This window comes from Myotis daubentonii, chromosome 4 (genome assembly GCF_963259705.1).
Source record: "Myotis daubentonii chromosome 4, mMyoDau2.1, whole genome shotgun sequence".
In the NCBI taxonomy this organism is placed as follows: domain Eukaryota; kingdom Metazoa; phylum Chordata; class Mammalia; order Chiroptera; family Vespertilionidae; genus Myotis; species Myotis daubentonii.
Window position 1 is genome coordinate 16,573,835 of NC_081843.1, and position 27,333 is coordinate 16,601,167.

At 50.8% G+C, this 27,333-nt stretch overlaps 1 protein-coding gene across 1 annotated transcript in view; it reads right to left on the reverse strand.

Annotated features, from left to right (window-relative positions):
• The window catches only part of CORO7 (coronin 7), a 61,699-nt gene extending 35,275 nt beyond the window's left edge, over nt 1–26,424 (reverse strand). Inside the window, exons 1-7 of the mRNA XM_059692977.1 lie at nt 26,259–26,424; nt 23,885–23,981; nt 22,238–22,312; nt 18,391–18,461; nt 17,724–17,907; nt 15,685–15,761; nt 5,477–5,527 (exon numbers count right to left, since the gene is read on the reverse strand). Coding sequence (XP_059548960.1) covers nt 5,477–5,527; nt 15,685–15,761; nt 17,724–17,907; nt 18,391–18,461; nt 22,238–22,312; nt 23,885–23,981; nt 26,259–26,318 — 615 coding nt within the window. The 5' untranslated portion in view covers nt 26,319–26,424. The remainder of the gene's footprint in view (nt 1–5,476; nt 5,528–15,684; nt 15,762–17,723; nt 17,908–18,390; nt 18,462–22,237; nt 22,313–23,884; nt 23,982–26,258) is intronic.
• Nucleotides 26,425–27,333: the final 909 nt, after the last annotated feature.

A 27,333-nucleotide genomic window follows, 5' to 3' on the forward strand; every position in this document is an offset into this window, starting at 1 on the left:
AGAGGCCTGGTGCATGGGTGGGTGCCGGCTGGTTTGCCCTGAAGGGTGTCCCGAATCAGGGTGGGGGTCCCCACTGGGGTGCCCCTGGCCAGCCTGGATGAGGGGATGATGGCTGTTTGCAGCTGGTCACACACCCTTCAGGTGGGGGTCCCCACTGGGGTGCCTGGCCAGTCTGGCTGAGGAGCTGAGGGCTGTTTTCAGGCTGGGACTGAAGCTCCCAACCGCTCCGTTTTTTTGTTTTGTTTTTTTTTATTCTGGGTCAGCTTTAGCTCTGAGGCCTAGGCTGCTGAAAACAGGTTTCTGGCCTTTGTTTACTGTCTGTATTTGATACAATGTTGCGGTCCGGCTGGCTGAAGCTCCTCTGAGTAAAGCAGGTTTCTGGGGTTTTTTTTAGCTTCTTTATTCGCAACATAGTTGCTGAGAGTTGCAGCTGAGAGGCCGGCAAGTCAGGCGGGGAACGTTGGAGTCCTCCGTCACTGAAGCAAGCAAGCCTCCCTGTTCACATCAGCTGCCTGGCTGCCGGCCGCCATCTTGGCTGCCAGTTAATTTGCATATCTCGGCCCTACTCTGTGAGTGACAGGGGGATTAGCCAATGGGAAGGGTAGCGGAGTGACACTAATTACCATGTTTCTCTTTTATTAGTGTAGATATGCTATGACAAATGCCATGAAAAGGTAAGGTGGCAGTTAAGGTTGCAAACTTTGGAGTCAAACTGCCTGGGTGAAAACCCTGCCTGGCCACTGAGAGCCTCATCCCAGTATGAGATACTCAGAGTCTCTGTGCCTCAGTTTCCTTATCTGTAAAACAAGCACCATAGTGGGACCTACTCTGGAGGGTAGTTTCAAGGAGTGTTAATAGTGGTGAAGTGTGCTCAGGGTCTAATGTGCATTATTTTAAAGCATGACAACAGAGTACAATAAGAGGATAATTGAGCCCGGCTGGTGTGGCCCAGTGGTTGATTATCCACCTATGAACCAAGAGGTCATGGTTGGATACCTGGTCATGTCACATGCCCAGATTTCAGGCTCAATCCCCGGTGAGGGGTGTGCAGGAGGCAGCCAGCTGATCATTCGCTCTCATTATTGATGTTTCTATCTCTCTCTCCCTCTCCCTTCTTCTCTGAAAAAACAAACAAAAAACAACACACAAATAAATATGTGTGTGTGTATATGTATCTTTTTAAAGAGTATAATTGAGAGAAATAGATTTAAGGTAACATTTGAGTTAAGACATGAAGGATCAGCAGATGTGAGCCATGCCAGAAGTGCAGGGGGCCTAGGAAAGCAAAGGGCCCAGTGCAGAGGGTGGATGGGTGGGAGCAAGGGAGAGGAGGTGACACCCAGCTAGCAGGGTCCTCAGGCAGTGATGGAGTAGTTTTTCATTCAGAGGCACAGGCTGGGGTTGGAACATACCTTAGCCTGTATCTCCTACCTTCCTATGTACACATGCAGAAACCAAAAGCCCAGAGAGCAGGAGCTATCTACCCCAAGTCACCTGTTGGTTATTTGAGCCTCTTACCCTCTGTGGGCTAAGTCCATGGTTATTGCTCTCTATCTATGCAAGAGGAACCTGAGATGAAGACAGGTGAGGAGACAGAGCCACAGCTAGAAGGCAGCAGAGCCTGGGCCACAAAAAGCCCAGGGTCCTGGCTGCGTCTGGGCCACCTTGGATATCCAACAAATGTCCTTGAACAAACTCCCACTGGAGGAAACAGGCCCAGACAGTTGGGGTGGGCAGTGTGGGCTGGTGAGTCCCGCTTGCCCTGCAGCTTTCCACTTGCACCTTCTAGTCTCCAAACCAAGAAGTGAAGACAAGGTAAGAGCCTAAGCTGAGCCCAGAGTGCACACGGTGGGCATACCCAGTTCAGTCTCCCCAGGGGCCATGGGTGGGGAAGGGAAGGCCACTGACCCCATCCCCTCTCCTCTATCTCCTGATCATGGGTGTGATTTTCATTTTCAAAAATAGCAAGTTCACCCGGCCATCGTGACTCAGTGGGGTTGAGCGTCAACCTATGAACCAGGAGGTCATGGTTCAATTCCTGGTCAGGGCACATGCCTGGGTTGCAGGCTCAGTCCCCAGTGTGGGGCATGCAAAGGCAGCCAATCGATGATTCTCTCTCATCACTGATGTTTCTGTCTCTTTCTCCCTCTCCCTTCTTCTCTGAGGTCAATAAAAAAAAAAAATAGCAAGTTCTTTCAGCACCTCAGTGGGACTCAGGGCAGGGAAGGGAGCCTTTTTTTCCAGATCCCGATTCTCATTCTCCTGGGGCAGCAGGGAGGCTGCAGCTAGGACCCAGGCATCCTGCTAACCCAAGCTCCAGCCCTATAAAAGGAGGCCCAGGGGAAGCCACTGGTGGTAATTCCAAACCTGCAGGCCAGGCCTTGGGGGTTTTCCTCTCACAGGGAACAGCCAGCAGGGTACCCTGCTTGTGGAGAAGTCCCCCTTCCCCCATGTCTCACTCACCCATGGCTCCATAAGAGAAAAGGAAGGGCTGAGATCAGGCAGTAGTACTTGCCCAGCAGTGGGGCACCAGGAGCATAGCATTCTGGCCGCAGTGCAGGCAAATCCCTCCTCTGCTGCCATAGCAACACTTCCTATATGGGACAGGGCAGCTGGAGGAGTTGACCTGCGCTCCCTCCTCAAGTGAGAGGGCCTTCTCCAATGGCAAGACACCCACCCCATTCACCCATGCTCCTTTCTCAGCTAGGCTCAGTATTGGGCTCCAGATGCCCTTCCCCCCAGGCCTGTCCAACACACAAGGGTGCTCAGAAGGTACAGGTCCACCTGCCCACACCAGAGGTTAGAAGGCTTGTCCCAGCCCCACTCCTGCCCCTGACAGTGTACTAAAGCCTCACTACTCCCTGGACACCCCCTCAGCTATGGACTGATACTTTCCATGGCACACCCATGGTTTCAGGGACTCAGACACCCCCACCTGGTATAGGGAAGGGACAGCAGAGGGGTCCAGGGGCTCCCAGACCACACCTGCCTCTGCTACTCAGCTGTGTGATCTTGGGGCAGAAATGATCAAAGGGCAGACTTCATAGGCCAGTCATAAGGGTGGAAGGCGGTGGTGGGTGGAAGGAGGTGGCTCATGCCAAGGGCCTGGGACATAAGTGTAATCTAAAAACAAAGTAGGGCATGCTAATAGGAGGGAGCTGCCCAAGCATCCCCTACTCCATGTCAGATACAGGGTAAAAAAGGCAGCGGAGGAAGGACTCCCAGGCCTCCCCAACCAGCCTCCAGGCTGTGGGGACGGACAGCCACTGGAGCAGGGAGGACAGAAGTTGGACCAAGGGCAACATTTCTTTCCTTGACCCCTCCTCCAGCAAACGCTCCCCTCTAGTGGGGAAAGAGGATCTCAGGAGATGGTGTTCCCAGAAGGCCTATCCCTGGAGCTGGCCCCTCGGCTCACACCAACCCTGGCCGCCAGCAGCAGTTTTCCTAATAGAAGCCAGGTGTGGGCCAGATGCCCTGGGCGGAAGTAGGGGGGCAGGGCCATGCACAGGCAGCATTCCAGGCTCACTGCCCCCACACAAGCACAGGCACTGTCCCAGCAGCAGGGAGTGGGTGGGAGCCACCCACGCTCTTCCCAGGTCTCCTCACTGAGAAGCCCCTTTAGGGGGGCTCCCTCCAAAACCAGATCTTCTCCCTCCCTCTTCTAGGCACTCGGAACCCCTTGGACAACAGCCACTGAATCTCTTCCTCAGCACCATTACCATCCCCTCCTTGCTGGAGAAGGATGAGAAGGAGAGGAGGAGGAGGAGGAGGAGGAGGAGGAGGAGGAGGAGGAGGAGGAGGAGGAGGAGGAGGAGGAGGAGGAGGAAAAAGAGGAGGAAAACGAAGAAAAGGAAGAAAACATTCAGGCCAGGGAAGCTGGCAATGCCCAGTCAGGGCAGGAATGGAGGTGCCACACACTGTTCCCCAAAGCCTTGGGTAGCAGAGGGCAACCTGAGAAAGCTGGGGGAACAGGGCTTCAGATTCCCTCTTTCAAGCTGAGCCTGGGACCCTCTTTCCAGGCAAAAGCTTGGCGACTAGCCACAGAAAGTTACAGTGAAGCTCACTGCTCACACCCTCACTGCCCTAACTCTCAGATTCAGCCATCGCCACCAGCCACAGAGGCACGGCCTGGGGGAGGGGAGTGCTAAAACCACTCCTGCCCAGCTTGGTTCACCTGTCAGGGCAGAGCCTCCTTTTGGTCTTCAGCCAGCCAGAAGTGGAACTGACTGGACAGTCTTGGGCAAAAAGTTGCGAATGGCTAATGAGGGGGATTGTGTAGGCACACCTATGTGGGTGTGTGAGGGGGGGTGGGGGGGGTGGGGGTGGGAGGGGGCTGCCAGGGCCCCTAACTACTGCTGGTTGGGTTTAAGCTGGTGGATTATCCCTTCCTCCACTTAGGTGGGGAAACAAGCTCTAGAAATGGAGACCAGGACATCTGTGATGAGACCGGGGCTTCGCTGGGAGTTTCTCCCGAGCTAGCAACAGGGCCTTAAACTTCACCTTTCCCAGGGAAGAAGTCTCCTCAGGTTCTAGAAAAATCCTTTAAAAAGTGCAAACCCCCTCATCTCTTTTTAAAAAATCTTTTACAAAATGTAAATCTGCTCATTGATGCTTAAAACGCTCTAGTGGCTTCCTACAGCAAAGGTGAGAGGTCCTTCACCATGGGCCCTGGCTCTCCTCTGTGGCACTCACTCCTGAAGCAAGCTCATCCCACCTCTGGCTGTCCCCTTTGCAACACTCAGGCCTCCGCTCCGAGCCATCTCCTCAGGGAAGCACTAAACTGCCTCAGCAAGAGAAACCCCTTGGAAAGTACCCCATGTGTCTGTCTTGTTCACCACAGAACATTCCAAGCTTGGCACCAAGCTGCTATAGAATGAAGGAATGACTCTGAAGTAGCTCAATGCCTATAACATGAACCCAGGGGTCAGCCTTCTCACTCAGAACTCATAGGGCCATACACACCTCATTCACAATAGACAAAACCAAACAAGGTCATTACTGTGTCCCTCAGATCGGGCAGGCCCACAGCACAGCCCACAGACCCTGGACAAAGACTTAGAGTCTGCCTACTATGAGACTGGAGGGTTGCAGAAGGCAGCACTGTGTCTTTTGGTTCCTCTGTGGCTAGCCTCTGCTGGCCATGCCAGGAAGGGTGGGTGGGGATGAGGGTCTTAAAGGAGAGGAAGCTGGAATCTCAAATTAGTTTCCTGAAGCCACAGGACACCTCCAGTGAAGGGCTGTGGGCAGCCCGGCTGTGCCCCACCCTGAGATCAAAGCCAGACCCTCCCAGGACCCAGAATATGCTTCTTGGAAAGAGCTGGAGCCCACTTCTTAGGTGACCCACACCCACCCAATGGGCCTTGGCCAGGGGCACGGGGTGTGGCAGAATCTGTCAAGCAGGAGGCTGAACCTGCTCCTGCCTGTTCATATTGGAGCCACTGGGCCTCAACCAAGCCCTGCTGCCCACACAACTCACCTGGGAGGCCTCAGGCTTTGCTCTGGGGTCAAAGATCCTCAGCTGCTTGTCCTGGAAAAGCAAAGAGGAGGCAACAAGAGTGCAATTAGGGTGGGCTGGGTCCCTGGGGGCCAGCCTGTCTCCTGGATCCCAGGCTCTGATGGTCCCACTCCTCAGTATACAGGGCTGGTGTTCAGCACCAGGAGACCCCTCCCCAGGCTGGTTCCTCCTTCTCACCACAGGGGACAGGCTCCTTTTCCTGCCTTAGTCACTCACAATAGAGAACTCACTGACAAGAGTCCACATTTCCTAAGTATCAGGCATGTTACATGCAGGATCTCGCCCCATCTTTCCAACCACCTCGTGAGGCAGTGTTATCACCATGACCCCTTCACAGATGGAGAAACTGAAACCCAGAACAAAACTCTAGGTTACCAGCTACTACATGTGTGTCCAGCCCTGTGCTGGCCCAGAGGGGCTCACGGGACAATGTCATTTCTACACTTAAAAAATTTGATGTCTAACCAAGATGATGAGCTTACACATCTTAGCCATCACTTAGCACACAGTTCCAGATTACCCCAAGATGGCAATAGGAACAGACAAAAAGGAAAAAAAGAAAATGCCTATATCTATATAAGGACTTTATATCTGTGTGTGTGCATACATAAACATATGTGCATAAAGAACTGGGAGAGAGGGGGCAGAATCTGAATCCATTATTTGCAGGCTTGGCCATGACAAGTTCTTTATTTTTTAATTGATTTGAGAGAGAGAGGAAGGGAGGGAAGAGGAGAAGTACTGATGTGAGAGAGAAACATCGATCAGCTGCCTCCCGTATGCGCCCTTGACCAGGATCGAACCTGCAACTCAGGTATGTGCTCTGACAGGGCATCCAACCTACAACTTTTTTGGTGAACAGGACAATTCTCCAATCACTGAGCTATCTGGCTGGGGTATTCATGATAAATTCTTAAGTGCTAAAAGGAAGATGCAGAATAACATGGCATGGTGCAATCCTACTTGGTAAAAAGAAACAAAATCCCCTATTTGTCTAATCATGTATTTATAGGTTTTGCAAGTTTGCTGAGCAAGGAGAAAGATGTCGACTAGTACAAGCCATGTGTTAAAGATGGGTACCAGGGCTGGGGGATGTGGGGATTGATTAGCTTTTCCTTTTCCTTTTTATTTTTTAAAATATATTTTATTGATTTTTTTAAAGAGGAAGGGAGGAGAGGGATAGAGAGTTAGAAACATCGATTCAGCTGCTTCCTGCACACTCCCTACTGGGGATGTGCCCGCAACCAAGGTACATGCCTTTGACCAGAATCGAACCTGGGACCCTTCAGTCCGCAGGCCGATGCTCTATCCACTGAGCCAAACCGGTCAGGGCAGCTTTTCCTTTTTAAATTTTGGGATGGTTCCACTTTGTTTCAATCACTATGGATTCACACTTTCATATTTTGAACAACAATGAACCTGCAATGAACAACTGGAATTTGAAATTAAAAGCACAATACCATTTACAATAGCACCCAAAATAGTGAAATACTTAGCTATCAACCTAACAAAATATGTACAGGATCTCTATGAGGAATACCATAGAACGCTCATGAAAAAATCAAATAACTAAATAAATGGAGAGAGAGATAGTCCATGTTCATGAACAGGAAGACTCAATGTTATCAAGATGTCAGTTCTTCCCAACTTAAACTACAGATTCAATGCATTCCCAGTGAAAATTCCAACTTATATTGTGGGTATTAACAAACTGATTCTAAAGTTTATATGGACAGACAAAAGACTCACAATAGTCAACTCAATATTAAAGGAGAAGAACAAAGTTAGAGAATTGATGCTACCTGAATTTGCTCTAAAGCAAAAGCAATCAAGACAATGTGGTATTGGCCTAAGAATAGACTAAACAAATTAAATGAGTAGAAAAGAAAGCCCAGAAATAGATCCCATATAGTCAACTGATCTTTGACAAAGGAGCAAAGACAATAGTTTTTTCAACAAATGTTACTAGAACAATTAGACATCACATGTAAAAAAATACATCTAGACTTAGACTACACCTTTCATAAAAATTAACTCAACCTAGCCGGTTTGGCTCAGTGGATAGAGCGTTGGTCTGTGGACTAAAGGGTCCCAGGTTCGATTCCGGCCAAGGGCACATGCCTGGGTTGCGGGCTTGATCCCCCCACCCGGAGTAGGGGGCGTGCAGGAGGCAGCCATTCAATGAGTCTCTCATCATTGATGTTTCTCTCTCTCCCTCTCCCTTCTTTTCTGAAATCAGTAAAAATATATTTTTAAAAATGCTTAACATCACATCTCATTAGAGAACTGTAAATTTAAACAACAATGTGTTACAATTACACACCTACTAGAATAGCTAAAAATAAAAACAAAAATGAAGATACCAAATGCTAACGAGGGTGTGGAGCAACAGGAACTCTCATTTGCTGCTGATAGAAATGCAAAATCATGCAGACACTTTGGAAGCCAGTTTGGCAGTTTCTTACAAAGCAAAGAAAATTCTTACCATATGATACAGCAATTGTCTCTTAAAGTATTTACCCAGATGAGTTAAAACTCAAGTCCACATAAATGTTTATAGCAACTTAATCATAACTGCAAAAAAACTGAAAGTAACCAAGATATCCCCAGTAGGTGAATAAATACATTGTGGTGCATTCACATAATGGAATATCATTCAGTGACAAAAAGAAACAGCTAATAGCCCAAACCATAAAACTCCTAGAAGAAAACATAGGGGAAAAGCTCCATGATGTTGGACTTGGTAATGACTTCTTAGATATAATACCAAAGCATAGGGAACAAAAGTAAAAATAGGCAAGTGGTACTACATCAAGCTTAACTTTTGTTATAATCAAAGAACACAACAGAGTAAAAGAACCTATGGAATGGAAGAAAACATCTGCAAATCATATATCTGATAAGGGGTAAACATCCAGAAAATATAAAGAGCTCATACAACTCCACAACAAAAAAATCAAATAACCCAATTAAAATATAAGCGAAGGGCCGAAACCGGTTTGGCTCAGTGGATAAAGCGTCGGCCTGCGGACTGTAGGGTCCCAGGTTCGATTCCGGTCAAGGGCATGTACCTGGGTTGCGGGCACATCCCCAATAGGAGATGTGCAGGAGGCAGCTGATCGATGTTTCTCTCTCATCGATGTTTCTAACTCTCTATCCCTCTCCCTTCCTCTCTGTGAAAAATCAATAAAATATATTTTAAAAATATATATATATAAGCGAAGGATTTAAATAGACCTATCTCCAAAGTTATACAAATGGTCAAAAAACATGAAAAGATATTCAACATTACTAATCTTCAGATAAATGCTTATCAACGCCACAGTGAGATATTATCTCACACCCATTAGGATGATAACTATCAAAAATCCAGAAAATAACAAGTGTTGGTGGGAATGAGGCAAAATCAGAACACGTGGGTACTGTTGGTGCGAATGTAAAATAGTAAAGCCACTAGGAAAATAGTGTGGTAGTTCCTCAAAAAAGTAAAAATAGAATTATCATATGATCCAGCAATTTCACTTTAGAGTACATACCAAAGAGAATTGGAGCCCTAGCTGGTTTGGCTCAGTGGATGGAGCATCAGCCTGCAGACTGAAGGGTCCGGGTTCGATTCCAGTCAAGGGCACATGCCAGGGTTGCGGGCTTGATCCCCAGTAGGGGGTGTGTAGGAGGCAGCCAATCAATGATTCTCTTTCATCATTGATGTTTCCATCTCCCTCTCCCTTCCTCTCTGAAATCAATAAAAATATCTATACTAATAAGAGGAATATGCAAATTGTCCAGGACACCATCACAGTAATGACTGAAAGCAGGCTGCGTGGGGCGACCAGCCCGGCAGGGGGGGTTAGTGAGGGACAACCAAATGACTGAACAGCAGGCTGCGTGGGGCAACCAGGCCAGCAGGGGGGGCAGTAGGGGGCAACCAGGCCGGCAGGGGGGCAGTTGGGAGTGACCAGGCTGGCAGGGGGAGTAGTTAGGGGTAACAAGGCCAGCAGAGGGGGCAGTTGAGGGTGACCAGGCCAGCATTGGGGGGGGGGCGGGGGGGCAGTTGGGGGCGACCAGGCTGGCGGCGGGGGGGGGGGGCAGTTAGGGGCAATCAGGCAGCAGTCAGGTGAGCAGTTAGGAGCCAGCATCCTGGATTGTGAGAAGGATGTCCAACTGCCGGTTTAGGCCCGATCCAAACTGGCAGTCGGACATCCCCTGGGGGGTTCTGGACTGGAGAGGGTGCAGGCTGGGCTGAGGGGACCTCCCACCCCCGTGCATGAATTTCATGCACCAGGCCTCTAGTATTTTTTTTAAAAAAGAAAGAATTGGAAACAAGGTCACAAAGAGATATTTGCACACCCACATTCAAAGCAGCATTATTCACAGTAGCTAAACTAAACATGGAAGCAACCCAAGTGACCATTATGGATGGATAAAGAAACAAAATGATGTGGTATATACATACAATGGAATATTATTCAGTCTCAAAAGGGAAGAAAATCCTGTCACATGCTACATGGATGAATCTTGAGGACATTACACTAAATGAAATAAGCTAATCACAAAAAGACAAATACTGTATGATTCCACTCATATGCAGTATCTAAAGTAGTCAAATTCATAGACATAAAGAAATTAGAATGGTGGTTGCCAGGGGCTGGGGGAGGGGCAAAGAAAAGTTGCTTCATGGGTGTAGAATTTCAGTTCTACAGATGAAAAAGTTCTGAAAACCTGTTTCACAACAATGTAAAAATGCTTAACATTACTGAACTGTATACTTAAAAATGGTTAAGATGCTAAGTTTGATATGTGTTTTTACCATAATTTTAAAAAATAGCTATCAGTCCACAAAAAGACATGGAGAAACCAAAAATATATATTACTAAGTGAAAGACGCCAATGTGACTCCAACTTTATGGCATTTGGGAAAAGGCAAATCTGAAAAAGATAGCAAAAAGATCAGTGGTTGCCAGTGGTTTGGGGACAACGAGGGAGGGATGAATAGGTGAAGCGCAGGGCCTTTTAGGTTGGTAAAAGTATTCTGTATGATACTATAATGGTGAGTACATGGCATTATGCATTTGTCAAAACCCATTCTCATCATTGTTTCTAACTCTCCCTCTCCCTTACTCTCTGAAATCAGTAATTTTTTTTTTAAAGGAAAGAGCCCTAACCGGTTTGGCTCAGTGGATAGAGCGTCAGCCTGCAGACTGAAAGGTCCCAGGTTCTATTCCGGTCAAGGGCATGTACCTTGGTTGCGGGCACATCCCCAGTAGGAAGTGTGCAGGAGGCAGCTGATCGATGTTTCTCTCTCATAGATGTTTCTAACTCTATATCCCTCTCCCTTCCTCTCTTAAAAAAAATCAATGAAATATATTTTAAAAAATAAAAATAAATAAAAAGGGAAGAAAAAGAAACACCAATAATGAGAGAGAATCATTGATCAGCTGCCTCCTGCACGCCCCCTACTGGGGATCAAGCCCGAAACCTGGGCATGTGCCTTTGACCAGAATCGAACCTGAGACCCTTCAGTCTGCAGGCCAATGCTCTAACCACTGAGAAAAACCAGCTAGGGCTCATCATTGGTGTTCTTATCTCTTTCCCTCACCCTCCCTTTCTGAAATCAATAAAAATATATTTAAGGGGGGGGAAAGCATGAAAAAAGATGTGGAGACATGAGCTTGCTGACATGTGATGTGGAGGGGAAGAGATTGCCATGTGAAGAAAGTGAGTGGCAGGAATAAAGGGGCAGCTGAACAAGGGAGGGGCCAGCTCAGAGATGGCCTGGAAAGCCACACCTCCCTTGGCGGACCGTCCCAGGCTTTCCTGACACACCTCAGCAGGTTCCCAGGGTTCTTTGGGTCACTCCTGGCAAAGCTTTCCCTGCTAGTTTAGTGAGCACTTGCTATGTGTCAGGCGGACACCACACACAGTCCAGGATTAGCTCGAAAGCACCACTCCACTCCAAAGCCTGATGTTCAGGATGTCATTTAGAGACAGAGATCAGACAGCCAAGGACATTGAGGGACAGAGACAGGCAGAAAGAACAGTGTGAGAGAAGTGAGAGGACAGAGAGAGGCAGAGAGAGACAAGAGACAAAGAGAGACAGAAAGGGAACAGAGAGGCACAGGAGACAGGGAGAGACAGGGAGAGACAGAACAATAGAAAGAGGACAACTATAGACAGAGGAAAGATAACAAGGGATAGAGACAGGGAAGCAAGAGACAGACAGAGGATAGGGAGAGACAAAGAAATGCCAAGCAAGAGAGATCCCCTCCTGGCAGCAGGAGCAACTCACACCTGAGTGGCAGAGCCACGCTGGAGAGCCAGCAACCTGGATTCAAACACCAACTCCACCACTCAGGTGCTCTGTGATCTGGGCAAACCCAGAGCCCTTGGTAGATTGAGGACAATGGCAGTGCCTCTCACAAGTCAGTAACAGTCTTGGTACGTGAGCAGTCCCTAAAGGTAATTGGGCCATCTAACCAGGGCTCAGGCTGGACACTGGAGGCTGGTCTTGTGCTGATGGGGGTCTACGGGACGGACAGAGGGGGTGGCATAGGCTGTGGGGGACAGCATGTCCTCTGGGCTCACAGTAGCAGAGTTGGGGAACTATCCATGAGGCAGGTGCACCCCCTAGTGGCTGCCTGGAGAAGCTGGGAGGGGGACAGGAAAGGACTTTGGTGGAATTGGGCCCAGGCCTAGCAGGGGAATCACAGGCCCTGAGAGGAAGAGCTGCTCCATGGTAGGATGGGAGTCAGGCCAGGCATCAGGGAGGTTTCCTCACCAGCAGGGAGATGGTGCTGAGAGGGGGGAGGCTTTGATAGGAAGCATCTTCCAGCTTCCTCCTTCCAACCCTCCCTCTCCCTTCCTCTCTTTCATTCTGTGCTTGTCTCTCTCACACGTCAAGGAAACACAGGTTTCTCATTGGAGGCGGAGTTCACAGCCTAAACGCAGGACTCTGACAGGCCGGTTCCCCTGCCTGAGATGCCTGTCCCTTCCTCAGTGAGGGCTCATACCAGAGGACCAGCCCTGACCTCACTGTCCCTTTGAAAGTCATGCTCACCAGCCTTTAGCCTGAGCAACGGCTGCCACATGACCACCTTGTCCTCGAGCAGCAGCTTCTTAGGGGCCAGCAGCCCAGTCTTATTTACCTCCTCACACCCAAAGCTCAGGCCAATGTCTGGAACCTATTGTTTAATGAACCAAATGAGGGGGAAAGTTAATAAAGACTAGGAAATAGGTAAGTAAAATAAGCCAGACAGAGAAAGACAAGTATCATATGATATATGTGGAATCTAATGAACAAAATAAACAAACAAACAAAATAGAAACAGACTCATAAATACAGATAACTGACAGGTGTCAGAGGAGAGGGGTTTAGGTGAAAAGGGTGAAGGGATTAAGCAATCAACAAAACAAAAAACAAAAAGAAACAACCTCATAGACAAAGACAACAGCATGGTAATTACCAGAGGGAAAGGGGAGTAGGGGGAGGTTGACGAGGGTAAAGTGGGTATAAAAGGTGATGGAAGGAGACGTGACTTGGGATGGTGAATACACAATACATGAATAATGTATCACAGAATTGTAACACCTGAAACCGAAGTAATTTTATTAACCAACTAGAGGCCCAGTGCACGGATTCGTGTACTGGTGGGGTCCCTCGGCCTGGCCTACAGGGATCAGGCCAAAACCAGCTCTCCGGCATCCCCTGAGGCGTCCCAGATTGCAAGAGGGCAGTTCTCCTGGCTCCCTCCTCTATGGTTCCAGGTGTGTCACCCGAGAACCACAGCTGCCAAGTCACCGCAGCTTGGCAGCTCCTGCATTGAGCATCTGCCCCCTGGTGGTCAGTGTGCATCATAGCTACTGGTCAGATGGTCACTTAGGCTTTTATATATATAGACCAGAAGCCTGGTGCACAAAATTCATGCACTGGAGGGGGGGGGAAAGGGACTCAGCTGAGCCTTCCCCCTCTCCAATCTGGGACCCCCCCAGGGATCAGGCCTAAACCGGCAGTCAGACATCCCTCTCACAATCCGGGACTGCTGGCTCCCAACTGCTGGCCTGCCTGCCCTAACCGCTTCTGCCTGCCAGCCTGATCACCCCCTAACCACTCCCCTGCCGTCCTGATCGCCCCCAACTGCCCTCCCCTGCTGGCCTGGTTGCCCCTAACTGCCCTCCCCTGCTGGCCTGGTTGCCCCTAACTGCCCTCCCCTGCCGGCCTGGTTGCCCCCAACTGCCCTCCCCTGCCAACCTGGTCGCCCCCAACTGTCCTCCCCTGCAGGCCTGGTCACCCCTAACTGCCCTCCCCTGCCAGCCTGGTGGCCTCCAAGTGCCCTCCCCTGCCGGCTTGGTCACCCCTAACTGCCCTCCCCTGCCGGTCTGGTCACCCCTATCTGCTCTCCCCTGTTGGCCCGATCACCCCCAACTGCCCTCCCCTGCTAGCCTGGTCACCCACAACTGCCCTCCCCTGCCAGCCATCTTGTGGCGGCCATCTTGTGCGAGGGTGTGATGATCAATTTGCATTATTATATAGGATGCCACACAAATAAATTCAGTTTTAAAAAACCAGGAAATGGGGCCTCCAAGAAGGTGGAAAAAAATAGTAGAAATGGAAATAGATTCCACCAAGTATGCAGACACATTTTCTCCTTCAGAGGTGTCCTTACCTGCATACCCCCTCCCGACTAGCTCCTGTCCCCCATTCCCTATCCCTGCCACACTTCCCACAACTGCCCTTGCAGGCTTTTCCTTGCCTTCCCCCCATTCTTCACATGTGGCTTTAGGCCACAATATACTCCAAAAGGTCCTGAAGGTCACCCATGTCCCCAAATCCAACAAGTGAGTGTCCGTCACCTCTTACAGACTCTACCACATAACACAGATAGTGCCCACCCTTCTATCTTCAGCTCAGCTTGCTGCCCAGAGCCCTAACCCATGAACTCAAAAGGTATCTCTGCTTGAATGTCCCAGGTAACACAAACCCAACAGGCCTATAGCCAATACCCAGAAGCCAGCATCATAACCGTCCACTCCTCACATCCAGCCCCTCACCAACCCACAGCTGTCATCCCCAAGTCTGCCCCTCTGTACCACCCTGGCTGAGGACACTCCTCTCCTCCCCCAGAAGCTGTAGCACCTTTACTTTTGGATATGGGCCCTGCAGTGCTCTGTCCACAAGGCAGCTGGGGAGTTTTCAAAATGCAAATCTGTTCACTTCACACTATAGGCTGCCCCTCTTCTGGCTTTAATCACTCCAGTGTTTTCTGATTGTTTCTACAATAACAAGCACAACCCTTGTGCACTCGACTCTGCTCTCTGCACACAGCCCTGCCCTGGCCCCTGCACCCAAACCTGCAGTTCCCGGAACCTCTCTATGTCTTATGTCATTAACCCTTTCTTCAGAGCCTGTACCCAAGTCCACTGTCTATGGCCAAGCCTTCCCGGCTCCTCTGACCTGCTTAAAGCACTTCATGTCTCTCACTCAGATCCCATCTCACAGGTCAGTTATTGTTTAACTAGAGGCCTGATGCATGAAATTCATGCAAGGGACTCTGCCCCACCCCCACCCCCCTCACCCCGCCATGGAGGCCTTCACAGCCCCTGCTTCATCCGAAGGTTGTCCAGAAAGATGTCTGGTCAAATTTGCATGTTATGCTTTTATTATTACAGATCTGTCTGATTCCCTGATCCACAATGGCTGCCCCTACCCCCACAGGACTGGGCAAGCATGCGGCCTAGTGTCAGCGAGGACTACAAGATCTGCATACTGGGTATAAGGGTTGACACAGTGTCCTGAGTCTGAATTCTCCTAAAAGTTCGGACAAAGCAGATAGGCAGGCAGGTGAGGCTGCCTGAAGTTGGTGATGGGAGCCAAATGGCACCAACCAGAGCCCCGCAGGGCCAGAGTGGGGCTTTACTTGGGCCCTCATCCAATAGGGACCCCAGGCCCTGGTACCAAGGTGGGATAGGTGTTTGCAGATGTAGGTGTGAGCCTGAGGTGGGAGGCCAGCTGAAGTGAGGGAGGGGCTCATGTGCCTTCTATCCCATAAATACCACCCAGCCTGACAAATACAGCCTAGAATGTGTGCTCCATGACACCATGGCCCTGAGAGGAAGAGGGCATGCCTCAGGCCCACCACAGGCACTGACTTGAGCCTCACCTCCCACCTGCTTACCTTGCATGTTGTGCTCACCAGGGCTCCATCTCGGCTCCAGACAGCACCCTGCACCAGGTCCCTGTGGGCTGCCAGCTCTGCAGAGAAGCAGCCAAGGTCAAGAGGGGCAGCAGGGGCCCCACACCCTGCCCTGGGCAATGAGAACACAGGGAAGTAGATGGGCCTAGTTGGAGTTAACTCTCTGGGGTGAAGGCCTCAACTGCCAGAGTCCCTTCTCAGGTGGGAGGAACAAAGGCAGCAGCTCCTTCCAGATATTCTGTACTATATCCAGGGGCTCCTTCCTCAGCCCTACCATGGTCAGGCCATGCTCCTACTCTGAAACCTTCCAAGGTTTCCTGCACCCCACCCTCATGGAACTGCTGTGTTGTGCTGAGGAATAATTAAACTCTCAGCACAGTGCTGGGCATGTGATAAGGGCTTGAGATGATAGTTACAGGTGGGGTGATTCCCTAATGACATCTGCCTAGTGACCTTCACCTCTGCTTCAAGGGTCAGGCTGGTCTCTTCAACTGTGCCAGGAACTCTTTGGGGGCAAGCCTGCACCTTGTACTTTCCATTCCTTGTGGCACAAGATGCCTCCATGGTGGGCACTGACTAATGCTGTCAGGAGAGGAATCCTGAGACTCCTAGTTATGCTACTAATGACCCTTGGCCTCAGCCCCACTGTGAGCTTGGTGTATCCTGGACACTGCACAGCTCTGGGGTGCCAGTTTGTCCTTCAACTCTCTGAGCCTTCTGTATGTGTTTGTATGTGTTTAATTTATTGATTCTAGAGAGGAAGGGAGAAAGAGAAATATCAATTTGTTGTTCCACTTATTTATACCTTCATTGACTGAGGCTCTTATGTGCCCTGAACAGATTAAACCCACAACCTTGGTGTATGTGGATGACATTCTAACTAACTGATCTAGCTGGCCAGAGCTGAGCCTTGTGTCTTTCCCCTAAAAAGGAAGGACTCTGCAAAACGGACTCAGTGACACTACCACAAAAAAACACTTGGGCTCAGCTGAGGTTCATACTGCAACGTCATAACAAGTCAAATACTGAGGTGTCTGGCTCAAAGTTGTTATCATGCTCTGGATGTCTGTGTCCCCTCCACATTTCACATGCTGAAACCTAACCCTCATTGTGATGAAATTTGGAGGTGGGAGCCTTTGTGAGGTGATTAGATCGTGAGGGGGGAAGCATCCATGAATGGCATTAGTACTTTTATAAAAGAGAGCTCCCTCCCCTCTTCCACCATGTGAAGACACAGGGAATAAGATGGCTGACGATGAATCAGGAAGTAGGTTCTCATCAGACACCAAATCGGCTGGCACCTTGATTTTGGACTCCCAGCCTCTAGAACTGTGAGAAGTGAATTTCTACTGTTTATAAACCACCCAGTCCATGGGATTTTGTTATAGAAGCCCATACAGACAAGGTCAATCTATATTGGGAAGATGAGAGGAAGAAAAACATGGCGAGGCAGGGATGGGTTGGGACTATAAGAGAGCAAATTCTCATCTCATGGGTAGAAGTCAATAGATTGTTTTCAAAACTGAAATGACATACAACTCAAGAAAGAACAGTATTAAAAAGTTATTTAGACATGTGGAGGATAAAGTAGAAACAATAGCTGTAATTAAAACAGGTGTGCCGAAATCAGTTTGGCTCAGTGGATAGAGCATCGGCTTGCGGACTGAAAGGTCCCAGGTTCGATTCCGGTCAAGAGCATGTACCTGGGTTGCGGGCACATCCCCAGTGGGAGATGTGCAGGAGGCAGCTGATCAATGTTTCTGGCTCTCTATCTCTCTCCCTTCCTCTCTGTAAAAAATCAATAAAATATATTTAAAAAAAAATAATAATAATAATAAAAAAATAAAACAGGTGCCACAGGAAATGGAGATGGTGGAGTGTTCCTAAGACTTGGTTTTATACTATGTACAAGTGAGTTTTTGATACTTTACAACTCATGATATCAAACACATAAACAAAGAAACAGAACATTTTCCAGAAGGGGGCTGCCCAGAAAGTGACGTGGCTAGTGTGGCTCATACCTGTTAGGGGCTGCTGCTTAGCCACATCCCAGACCTTCACGGCTGTGCCTGCCGTGCTCACCAGGATGCCATCCACAGTGGGGTGGAACTGCAGCACCTCTACTCGAGTGTCCTCGGGGCCCAGCACCAGCCCAGGTCCCGGGGGCAGCGCCTGGCCAGAGGCTGGCAGTCTCCATAGTTTCATCTGCGGGAAAGAGTAAGTTTGTAAGCCCAGGAAAGGGAGGGTCCTCACTGCCCCCAACTCCAGGGGTCATGCTTGGGCATGAGGCTGTGTGTCTGTGTTGGGAAAAGGAGGAAGACCTGGCTCAGGATCATGAGTGTGGTTAAAGGCTGGGGGGAAATGGGAGCAGGGAAATCAGGGGTTCTGATCCATCTCTTCTGAGCCTCCCACACTACCCCAGCCCTGATGTCTTTAGGAGTCAAGCTGTAGGACAGTACATCATAGGCAGGGCTCCGGCAAGTGCACAGGAGTATGTGGGAGTTGGTGTGAGTTAAGGAACTAAGAAAGTCTGGGCTGGCCTAGCCCTGCAAATCCGTGGAGGAGCTGAAGGGGTAGTGGGAGGGGTTGGACTAGGAAGGGTCAGGGCCCCAGAGGCTCAGGGGATTCAGAAGGCCCCAAATAGGAGTGGGTGAGGCATTGAGTAGCTCTTCTAATGGTTCCACTCACCGTCCTATCTGCTGAGCCTGTGGCCAGGAGAAAGTCATCAAAGGGAGAGAAGTCCAAGTCCGTGATCAGGTCTGCGGGAGAGGAATGGTTGACTCAGGCCCAACAAGAACCCGCCAGAACATCCTGTTTCCAGCCCAACATGCTCTTTTCCCAAGGCCTGGAATCAAAGCCCAGGGCTTCAGAGGTGACATCTGCACACATGGAAGCAGGCTCAAAGTCCCAGAAGGAGGGCATCTCTGCAAACTATGGGCAACTGCAATAGGCCTGCCTGCAACACATTTCCCCAAGAGCCCTGTGGACCCAGGGTGGCCAAAGACCTGGCATGGAGAGGTCAGCAGGGCAATGGGAAAAGAGCTCCTCGCTGACGTGGCTTGGTTGGTTGAGTGTCATCCCATGCACCAAAAGGTCACCAGTTCGATTCCCAGTCAGGTCTCATATTCAGGTTTAGGGTTCAATCCCCAATCAGGGTGCCTACGGGAGGCAACAAGTGGATGTTTCTCTCTCACATTGATGTTTCTCTTTTTCTTCCCCTCTCCCTTTCTCTCTAAAATCAATAAAAATGTATTTAAAAAAATAAAATAAAAGGTATTTCTATAAAAACAACAACAAAAATCCTTGGATTACCAGGAACCTGAAGTCACCTAAAGCCCAGAGCCTAGCATAAGGCTTGGCAAGAATATGTGAATGAACACAGTTCTGGCCCCACTGTAGTCGGACTGAGTGGGATTCACAAACCACTCAGTCTGACTGTCCCTCAGCACTTCCTCAGGGAAACATATACATCTGTGCAGATGCAACAAGGAGCAAGTTCTGCCCACAGGGGTGACCCATAGATCAGGGGTAGGGAAGCCTTCAATGAGGTGCATGGTGAATCCTGGAGGAGGCAGTAGGGGGAGGAGGAAGGTGGTTGTCACATGCCTGACCTAGGCATTCTCTACCCCATTACTCCCCCCAAAGCTAGGGCTGACCAGTCCCAATGTGGGAATGCACCTGATCTGTGTGCCCCAGCAGCCAGCTCTCTCTTAGGAGAATCAAACCTGGAATGGGAAGGCCTAGCAACAGGGTGCTTTAGGGACTGGCCTAGGTGGAGGGTCACCAGCTCAAAGGGAGCTGACAGCTTCCATGCCAGGTCCCTCCTAAGATCTGCACATCTAGCTGCTCCTTTGATTCTGGAAGCTTCCCAGGAATCTCCCAATAAATTTATTTTTGTCTTAAGCAAGCTGGAATTGGTCTGTTCTTTGCGACCAAAGAACCTGAACTTCCCAGCTCTGGCGGGTGGGGGTTGGGGTACACAGAGTGAACCAGAGCCCAGAGGGGAAATGAGTCTGGGGGAAGCGGGGGTGGCAGAGACAAAGCCAGGGCTTGAGTGTTGAGGGGAATGTAAGCAGGACAGCCAGGCCTGTATCACCAGAGCAAAGAGCAGAGTGGCCACCCTACTGCCTGCCTCTCCACAGGCCAAGCATTACATTTTCCTCCCGGCCGGAGATAAGGAAGAGAAAGGGGAGTATGAGGACAGGTACACCTTGGGACAGCCTCAGCCTGGACTCCTGGCCACAAACCCCTGCTGCCCCACCCTGCAGGCTCCGAACTGGACAGGGCAGGGCACAGGCCCGGAGCAACAGCCAATGTAGGCAGTCTGGCATGCTGAGGGAGTAAGAGGTACTAATGTGACCGATGTGAGAAGCCTGAGTCCTTCATGTGCATTTATCTCACCAAAACCGCAGTGACCCACCAGGATGGCACTGTGGCATCATCACCCAAGTAGAGGACAAGGACACAGGACAGAGATATGAAGTAACTTGTCTAGAGCTACACAGCGAAGAAAGGGCAAAGCTGAGGGTCAGGCCAGGTTGTCCAGCTTCAGAACCTACAGACTCAGCACATCATCACACTGTCTTTCCCAAACTGGGGCACATCCCCAGCTCACCCCACAGCCTAGACATGCAGAAAGGCCCTCTAAATGCCTCCCTGCCCAAAGAGCCACTTGGCCCTGAGGCAAGACATAGAAGGCACCCCAAAGTCTGGGCATCCTGAAGACAGGGCAGTAGCCAGAGCCCAGCAACACAGTCTCTCCACCACCACTGGGACTGGTGCCTTGAAGGCAGGTTCTGAGAGAGCTGGAGCTCAGCTATTCTCACTGCAGCTTCCCAGCAAGGTTGCTCCTGCAAAAAGAGGCTCTGAATAGTTGGAGCTACAGTGAGGCTACCACCTGCCAACAGAAACCTGGTCCAGCTTCTATTTGGAACCCCCAAGTCACAGGGCACTCACCACCTCACAAACTCCACCAATTTGGAGCAACTCTCCCATGAATAAAAAATATCTAGAAGCAAGCAGAAGGGTGCCTAAGAGCACAAGGTCAGATAGTCCTGGCTCTGCCGGCAGCAATATCAACATTGGCAAGGTCCTAACCTGAGGCTCAGTTTTCCTAGCTGAAAAGTGGGTTGCTTTTAAATATACTTGAAAAAGGCATGAGAGTAGATGAGAAAGCAGACTTCTTACATATGCTGCAACACAGGTGGATCTCAAAGTATTATGCTAAGTGAAGGAGGGCAGATTCAAAAGACCATGCACGGTATTTTCCATTTATGTGAAATGTTCAGAAAAAGCCAGTCTATAGAGCAGAGGCTGGCAAACATTTTCTGGAAAGGGTGAGGTAGTAAATATTTCAGGCTTTTAGGGCCATATGGTCTCTGCTCAACGCTGCAGTTGTTGAGAGAAAGTGACTACAGACTGGCCATCGATGAAAAGGCCTGGCAGTTTTCCAAAACAACAGTTTACAAAGACAGGCAGCAAGCCAGATTTGGCCACACCAGTAGCTTGCAGACCCCAGCTGCAGAGGCAGAAAGTATATCAACAGTTGCCTGAGGCTGCAGTCCTGAGATGGAAATGGTTTAAGCACAAAGGAGCATGAGGAATCTTCTGGGGAAATGTCTAAAACTGAATGGTGGTATATACAAGCCTGTAACTTTAATAAAAGCCATCAAATTCTTCATTTAAAACAGGTAACATTAATGATATGTAAATGATATCTTGATAAAGTTGTAAAAAGCTTTAAAAAAGGATTAGATGAGAAAATGGGGGGGGGGGGACATAGAGAGGGCTCCATCAATCTTCATTACTGTTATTTTAAGAACTGCCATCATCATCATCATCATCATGATTCCTACATTGAGCTGCACACCCACATCAGGGACCAAAGGTTAGCCCCCTTCTCTCACCTAAGGCCATCCAACAGACAGCCAGGAATGCAGGCCAGGACTGGCCCACAGCTCCCAAAGCTGGACAGGGAGCAAGGAGATAGCCGGGAGCCGTCCTAGGAGAGCAAACTGTTTCCTGAAAGTGGGCAGGTTGCCAGGCAGGTTGTTGGGAGCCCCTAGAAGTAACTGTGGCAGACAAAAGCTCTCTTTGTGACAATTTATCTCTGGCCCTGCAGCCCAGCCCACATTTTCCTTGGAGAGCTCTGAGGAGTCTGGCTGGGGAGGAGGCCTGGTGGTAAGGGGTGGTCTCCTAAGCTCCAGGAAAGGACACGGGGCTAAGAACCACATAAAGTGGAGTCCTCTGCAGTAATAAGAAGCCAGCATCAGGGAGTCTGGTGCAGGCTGGTGGTGCAAACCCCCCTTCCCCCCAGCTTAACACATGGAGCACCCAGCCTTCTTCCTCTCTGCCAGGCCCGAATTCTCTACCAGGATTTAGCCTTCTAATCAGGACCCCACCTGTCAGAAGGAACAGTGACAACAACAGGAGGGACCTGGAAAGTCACGGGCCTGTGAGACCAGGTGAGTATGAATCCCTGGCCCCAGAGGAGGCGGAGCAAGTTCCAGACTTCCTGGATCCAGCCCCCACTCACCAGAATGGCAGCCCAGGTGGGTCACGTGTCTCTTGTTCTCTCCCTGGCCTTCCAGAGGCACAATGCCCAGCACACCTGCCAAATAAACACAGTTGCTCTGACTTCCAGTCTAATGGGGACCATCTACCTCCCAGCCTAGGACTCCCAGGGTACACAAGATCTACTAGTAAAAGCTCAGCCTTGGACCTTCCTAGAGCCTCCACCAATTGTGAGATCCCATCCCTCTAGATATAATAATTGGCCCAGGATTAGGTGCTTGCCCCACACAAGAACCTTCCGTGACACTGGATATAGAAGGTAGTGGGGAAAGAGACTCTTTCTGGCACTGGGGATCATAAGAGGTAAGGTGCCAGCAGCTGCCATTTTCTCCAGCTTTACCTAAGAAAGAAGTCATTACCCAAGGGCAACAAAGCTGAGGGCAAGAGAGAAGCCAGGATTTACAGCACGCGTGAGCCTCTGGATACAGCTCTGCCTGAAGTCCCTGGGCTTCTTAGATATACAAGTCAAAAGGATATCATTCTTGCTTAAGAATTTAGTTTGCGCCGAAACCGGTTTGGCTCAGTGGATAGAGCGTCGGCCTGCGGACTGAGGGGTCCCGGGTTCGATTCCGGTCAAGGGCATGTACATGGGTTGCGGGCACATCCCCAGTGAGAGGTGTACAGGAGGCGGCTGGTCGATGTTTCTCTCTCATTGATGTTTCTGACTCTCTGTCCCTCTCCCTTCCTCTCTGTAGAAAATCAATAAAATATATTTAAAAAAAAAAAAAGAATTTAGTTTGTGCCCTAGCTGGTTTGGCTCAGTGGATAGAGCATTGGCCTGTGAACTGAAGAGTGCCAGGTTCGATTCCGGCCAAGGGCACATGCCTAGGTTACGGGCTCGATCCCCAGTGGGGGATATGCTGGAGGCAGCCAATCAATGATTCTCTCTCATCATTGATGTTTTTCTCTCTCTCCCTCTCCCTTCCTCTCTGAAATCAATAAAGAAACATATTTTTGCCGAAACCGGTTTGGCTCAGTGGATAGAGTGTCGGCCTGCGTACTGAAAGGTCCCAGGTTCGATTCCGGTCAAGGGCATGTACCTGGGTTGCGGGCATATCCCCAGTGGGAGATGTGCAGGAGGCAGCTGATCGATGTTTCTCTCTCATCGATGTTTCTAACTCTCTATCTCTCTCCCTTCCTCTCTGTAAAAAATCAATAAAATATATTTTTTAAAAAAAAGAAACATATTTTTTTTAAAAAGAATTCAGTTTGAGGTTTGAGTTATCACTGGCAACTAAAAGAGTCCCAACTAACGCAAGGAGTTTTATAAATCTTGGTTCCTATTGATCCTAACCACACTAGGCTCCCAGAAAAGGAGTGGGGAGCATATGGAGACAACTGGAAAACAAAGGCAACAGCTCCCTCCCCACCCTCTGGGCCGTGCTCTCGAAGACCAGAGCCAACATGGTTTATACAAAGTATACACACACATTCTCACCAAAACCGATCTGATTACCGCATGTCGACCAGTTTGTAGGGATCTAAGGCCCAGCATAGTGCTAACTTCTGAGCTACCTTCAAGCCTCCAGCCTGCAATGAGTCTGCCCTTCTGCCCCATCCTATTTGGGTGACAATGTCTGAATCTCCACACCCATGTCCCCCTCCCTACCTGTACGGTCGGAGTTGAAGGCGATCAAGCTGCAGCTGGATTTGATATGGTTCCCACAAGAGGAGGTAGTTCCTGCTCGAATGTCAGTGATCCAGGCCTGGAAATAAACAATAAGAACCCTGCAGGCCAGGGCTCTGCAACTGCCTAAAACAAGGGTTGAGGCATGATTCAGGGGACCTTAAAGCTGCACCATTAGAGATGCATTCCTTTGGATCAAACTCTGTCCCCATTCACACAGTCCCTTAAAAAATGCAAAAGTTCTTGAAATGATAAGCTAAGTCAAAAAGGGACCAGATTCGCTTATTAAATCAGTTCTCTGATAAGGGAGAGGAGGCTGTCAAAAGGAAACTCAGGTTGAACGAAGTCAAGGGGCTAACTGGGCAGTGTTCACTCACATTTGTGTGTTGTTTCTGTTAAAAGGAATAGAGAGAAACAGAGGACAGAGAAGTGAGCACCTAGACAGAATACAGACTCAGCTTCCTCAACTGTATTGCTGAAGACCTCCACCGGAGTCCAGGGGTCTTTTCCAAACACTAGGAGAAAACCCCCAAGCCCAGAGGAGGGTAAAAGCAAGGCCTTCCCCGGAAATCCCATAGTGAATGACACACTGCCGAGAAAAGGCAATAGTGTTAACACCCCCACACCCGAAGGAGCAGAGGAGCACTTTTTCTGAGACTAAGATAGGCGAGGTCCACATGTTTTCTCTGTTGGTATCAAAACATCATTCAACACTCCTTCCTGCCACCTAACAATCGAGCACTCACATATCCCCAATTACCCCCCCACAGTGTCCCGGAAACCACCTCCACCACGCGTTTCATTTTCAATGTTCACCTGCCTCTGATAAAAGAACATTATCATTTTGCATTCTTTTTCCTTCCTGCTTCATGTTTACAGTACAAATACAGTGACAGGAAATACTTTTGAAAACAAGAACAGATCACCTGTTCTCCCATTTCCCTAATATAAACTGTTTTAAATTCCCTCCATAATCTGTTTCCATGCCTGTCTGTTTACCTTGCTGGAATGAGGACCACCTGGGAACAAGCCCCAGGAACCCTCAGGGACACCCTAGACCCCGCCAAGCAGTACTTACTGCACTCAGAGGGATGATCTCAATGCAAATCCAAACCCCACCCCATTTCCTTTCCTAACTCCCCACTGCACTCAGAAGAAAAGCCAACTTCTTCCTGTGGCCTTCGGATTCTGCAAGATCGCTCTGGACTCATTGGGCAACATGCTTCCCCATCACTGCCTTCCATCCACCATGGCCCATTTCCGTTCCTCCACCAGGCACTTTCCCACCCCACTCTCCCTCTAGCTGGCTGCATCCCACCCTTCCAGCCTCAGCTTAAATGTCACTTCCTCCCAGCAGCCCGCCCTGATCACCCTGGTGAGATTAACCCCCACCTCACTGTCTATCTCCATCTCTGCAACCTGCCCTGATGATGCAGGGCATTTATTAAAACTTGCAATGCCCTTGTATGCCTGGTCTGCTTGCTGGCGGTCTCCCTCGTGAGGCTGTATGCAACACAGGAAGGAAGTGCTGTCCTAGTCACTGCTGTGGCTCCAGCAGCTGGGCACAGTGCATGGGAGATGCAGGGGAAATACTGTCAGGAGGTGAAAACCAGGCTTCTGCCCCCAGCTGTGCTGATGTGCGCTGGCCCCTGAAAGGGTCACTACATAGGGTCAGTTCCTAGGCCCACTTATTGAACCACACTGCCAGGCCCTCCAAATAACATGAGGAGCAGCAGACCAGGGGTGGCATCCGCCCTGAAGCACACTCCTCGGGAGGCCCGCTGCCTTCCAGGGGCCTGAGAAGTCCCCCAGTACCTCTGGGCTCCACCTCCTCGAGCTTCCCCAGGCCCCACCCAGCCCCTGGCAGCATCACCCCGAGGAAGGGAAGAGCCAGCAGGGAGAGGAAGCGCCGGCGGAAACCCGAAGGAGCGGTGCGGCTCCCCGCGTCCATCTGACACAGCGGGACTCGTCAAGGCCAGGGCAGAAAGGGGCATCTCCCACACCCTAGCCCCAGGCAGGAGTGACTGGGAGTCAGGGAGGAGGAGCTGGCGCCAGAAGCGGCCGAGCCGCGGCTCCCCGGCGAGGACGACCGGAAGCCGAGAAGGCAGGCAGCCTTGCGGGCTTCAGGCCTCGGACTGGCCGGGTGGGCTATGCCACTTCGGGGGCCCGGGGCCGGGCAGGCGGGCCGACCGCCCGCGGGGCTCACCGAGCGGCCTGAGAGCGTCCCGGGAGCTGCGGACACTGCCTGCCGGGTGACGACGGGGCGGCCCGGACGCCGGTCCCGGGCCTGAAGGGGGCGCCTCGGGACAGACGGGCTCGGGGGGAAGGGGGTGCGGGGTCTGCGGGCCGGGCTCACCTCACGGCGGGGCGGCCGGGCCTCTGTATGCCGGAACTTGGACACCTTGAAGCGGCTCATGGCGACAGGGACGGTGACAAGCCCAGGTTCGAGGACGCGGGCGTCGGCTCTCAGGTGCACTGCGAGCAGCCGCGAATCCCGCGGCCTCCGGCTCCACCCGCGGCCCGCCGCCTCGGCCACGCCCCTGCACACCTCGGCCAATCGTAGTCCGCTCCGGCCCGCTGGGCCCCGCCCCCTGCTTCGCTCCCACCGCGCGCGCGCCGCCGGCCCCACCCCCCCCGACCAATCGCTGCTCAATCGCCCGCCGCCGAGGCCGGGACCGGATGGCAAAGGGGTTGGCGGCGCGAGTGGGGAGGTCACGTACGTGCGCTGACCGCCCCCGGCCCAGCGGCGCGTGCGTGGGGACTAGGGGCTGCAGCTGCGATTTTGTGTGCAGGGATTTGCCTGCCGAGGCTTTCCAGGAGGCGGGGCGCCGCGCCCACCCGGGGGAGAAGTGAGGGCCGGAATGAACTCGCTGCATTTCAGGGACGGGAACTCGGTCCAAGTCGCACAGATGGTGAATGGCAGCGGGGGAACAGGAGCCCAGGTCGGACTCCAATCCTTGCCCGTGGGGTCTACCCTACAGCCTCTGCATCCCACCCACCCTGCTTAGGCCAGGTGGTCTCTGCGGAAGGGATGGGACCTTCAGCATCCCCTTATTAGGGCATGCCTTGGCTTCAGGCCTGGGGCGCTGTGAGGCGGGACTCCTCTAAGTAAATCAATGTATCATTTACAGATAAGTGGAAGGGGCAAAAGATAGGGGCAATGGCGAATCCTTTAAATAGTAAATGTGCCCAACCGGCGCTGCTTGCTTATTTAGTCCAGGACAACTCAGGAGAAAAGAGAGCGGGTTCATTTCACCTGAGGCCATTCATTCATTGCACAAGCATTTCTCTTACTTTAAAAGTCGACTCTACTCTAGCTGGTTTGGTTCAGTGGATAGAGTTTCGGCCTGCGGACTAAAGGGTCCCAGGTTCAGTTCCCGGTCAGGGCACATGTCCGGGTTGCGGACTCGGTCCCCAGTGTGGGACGTGCA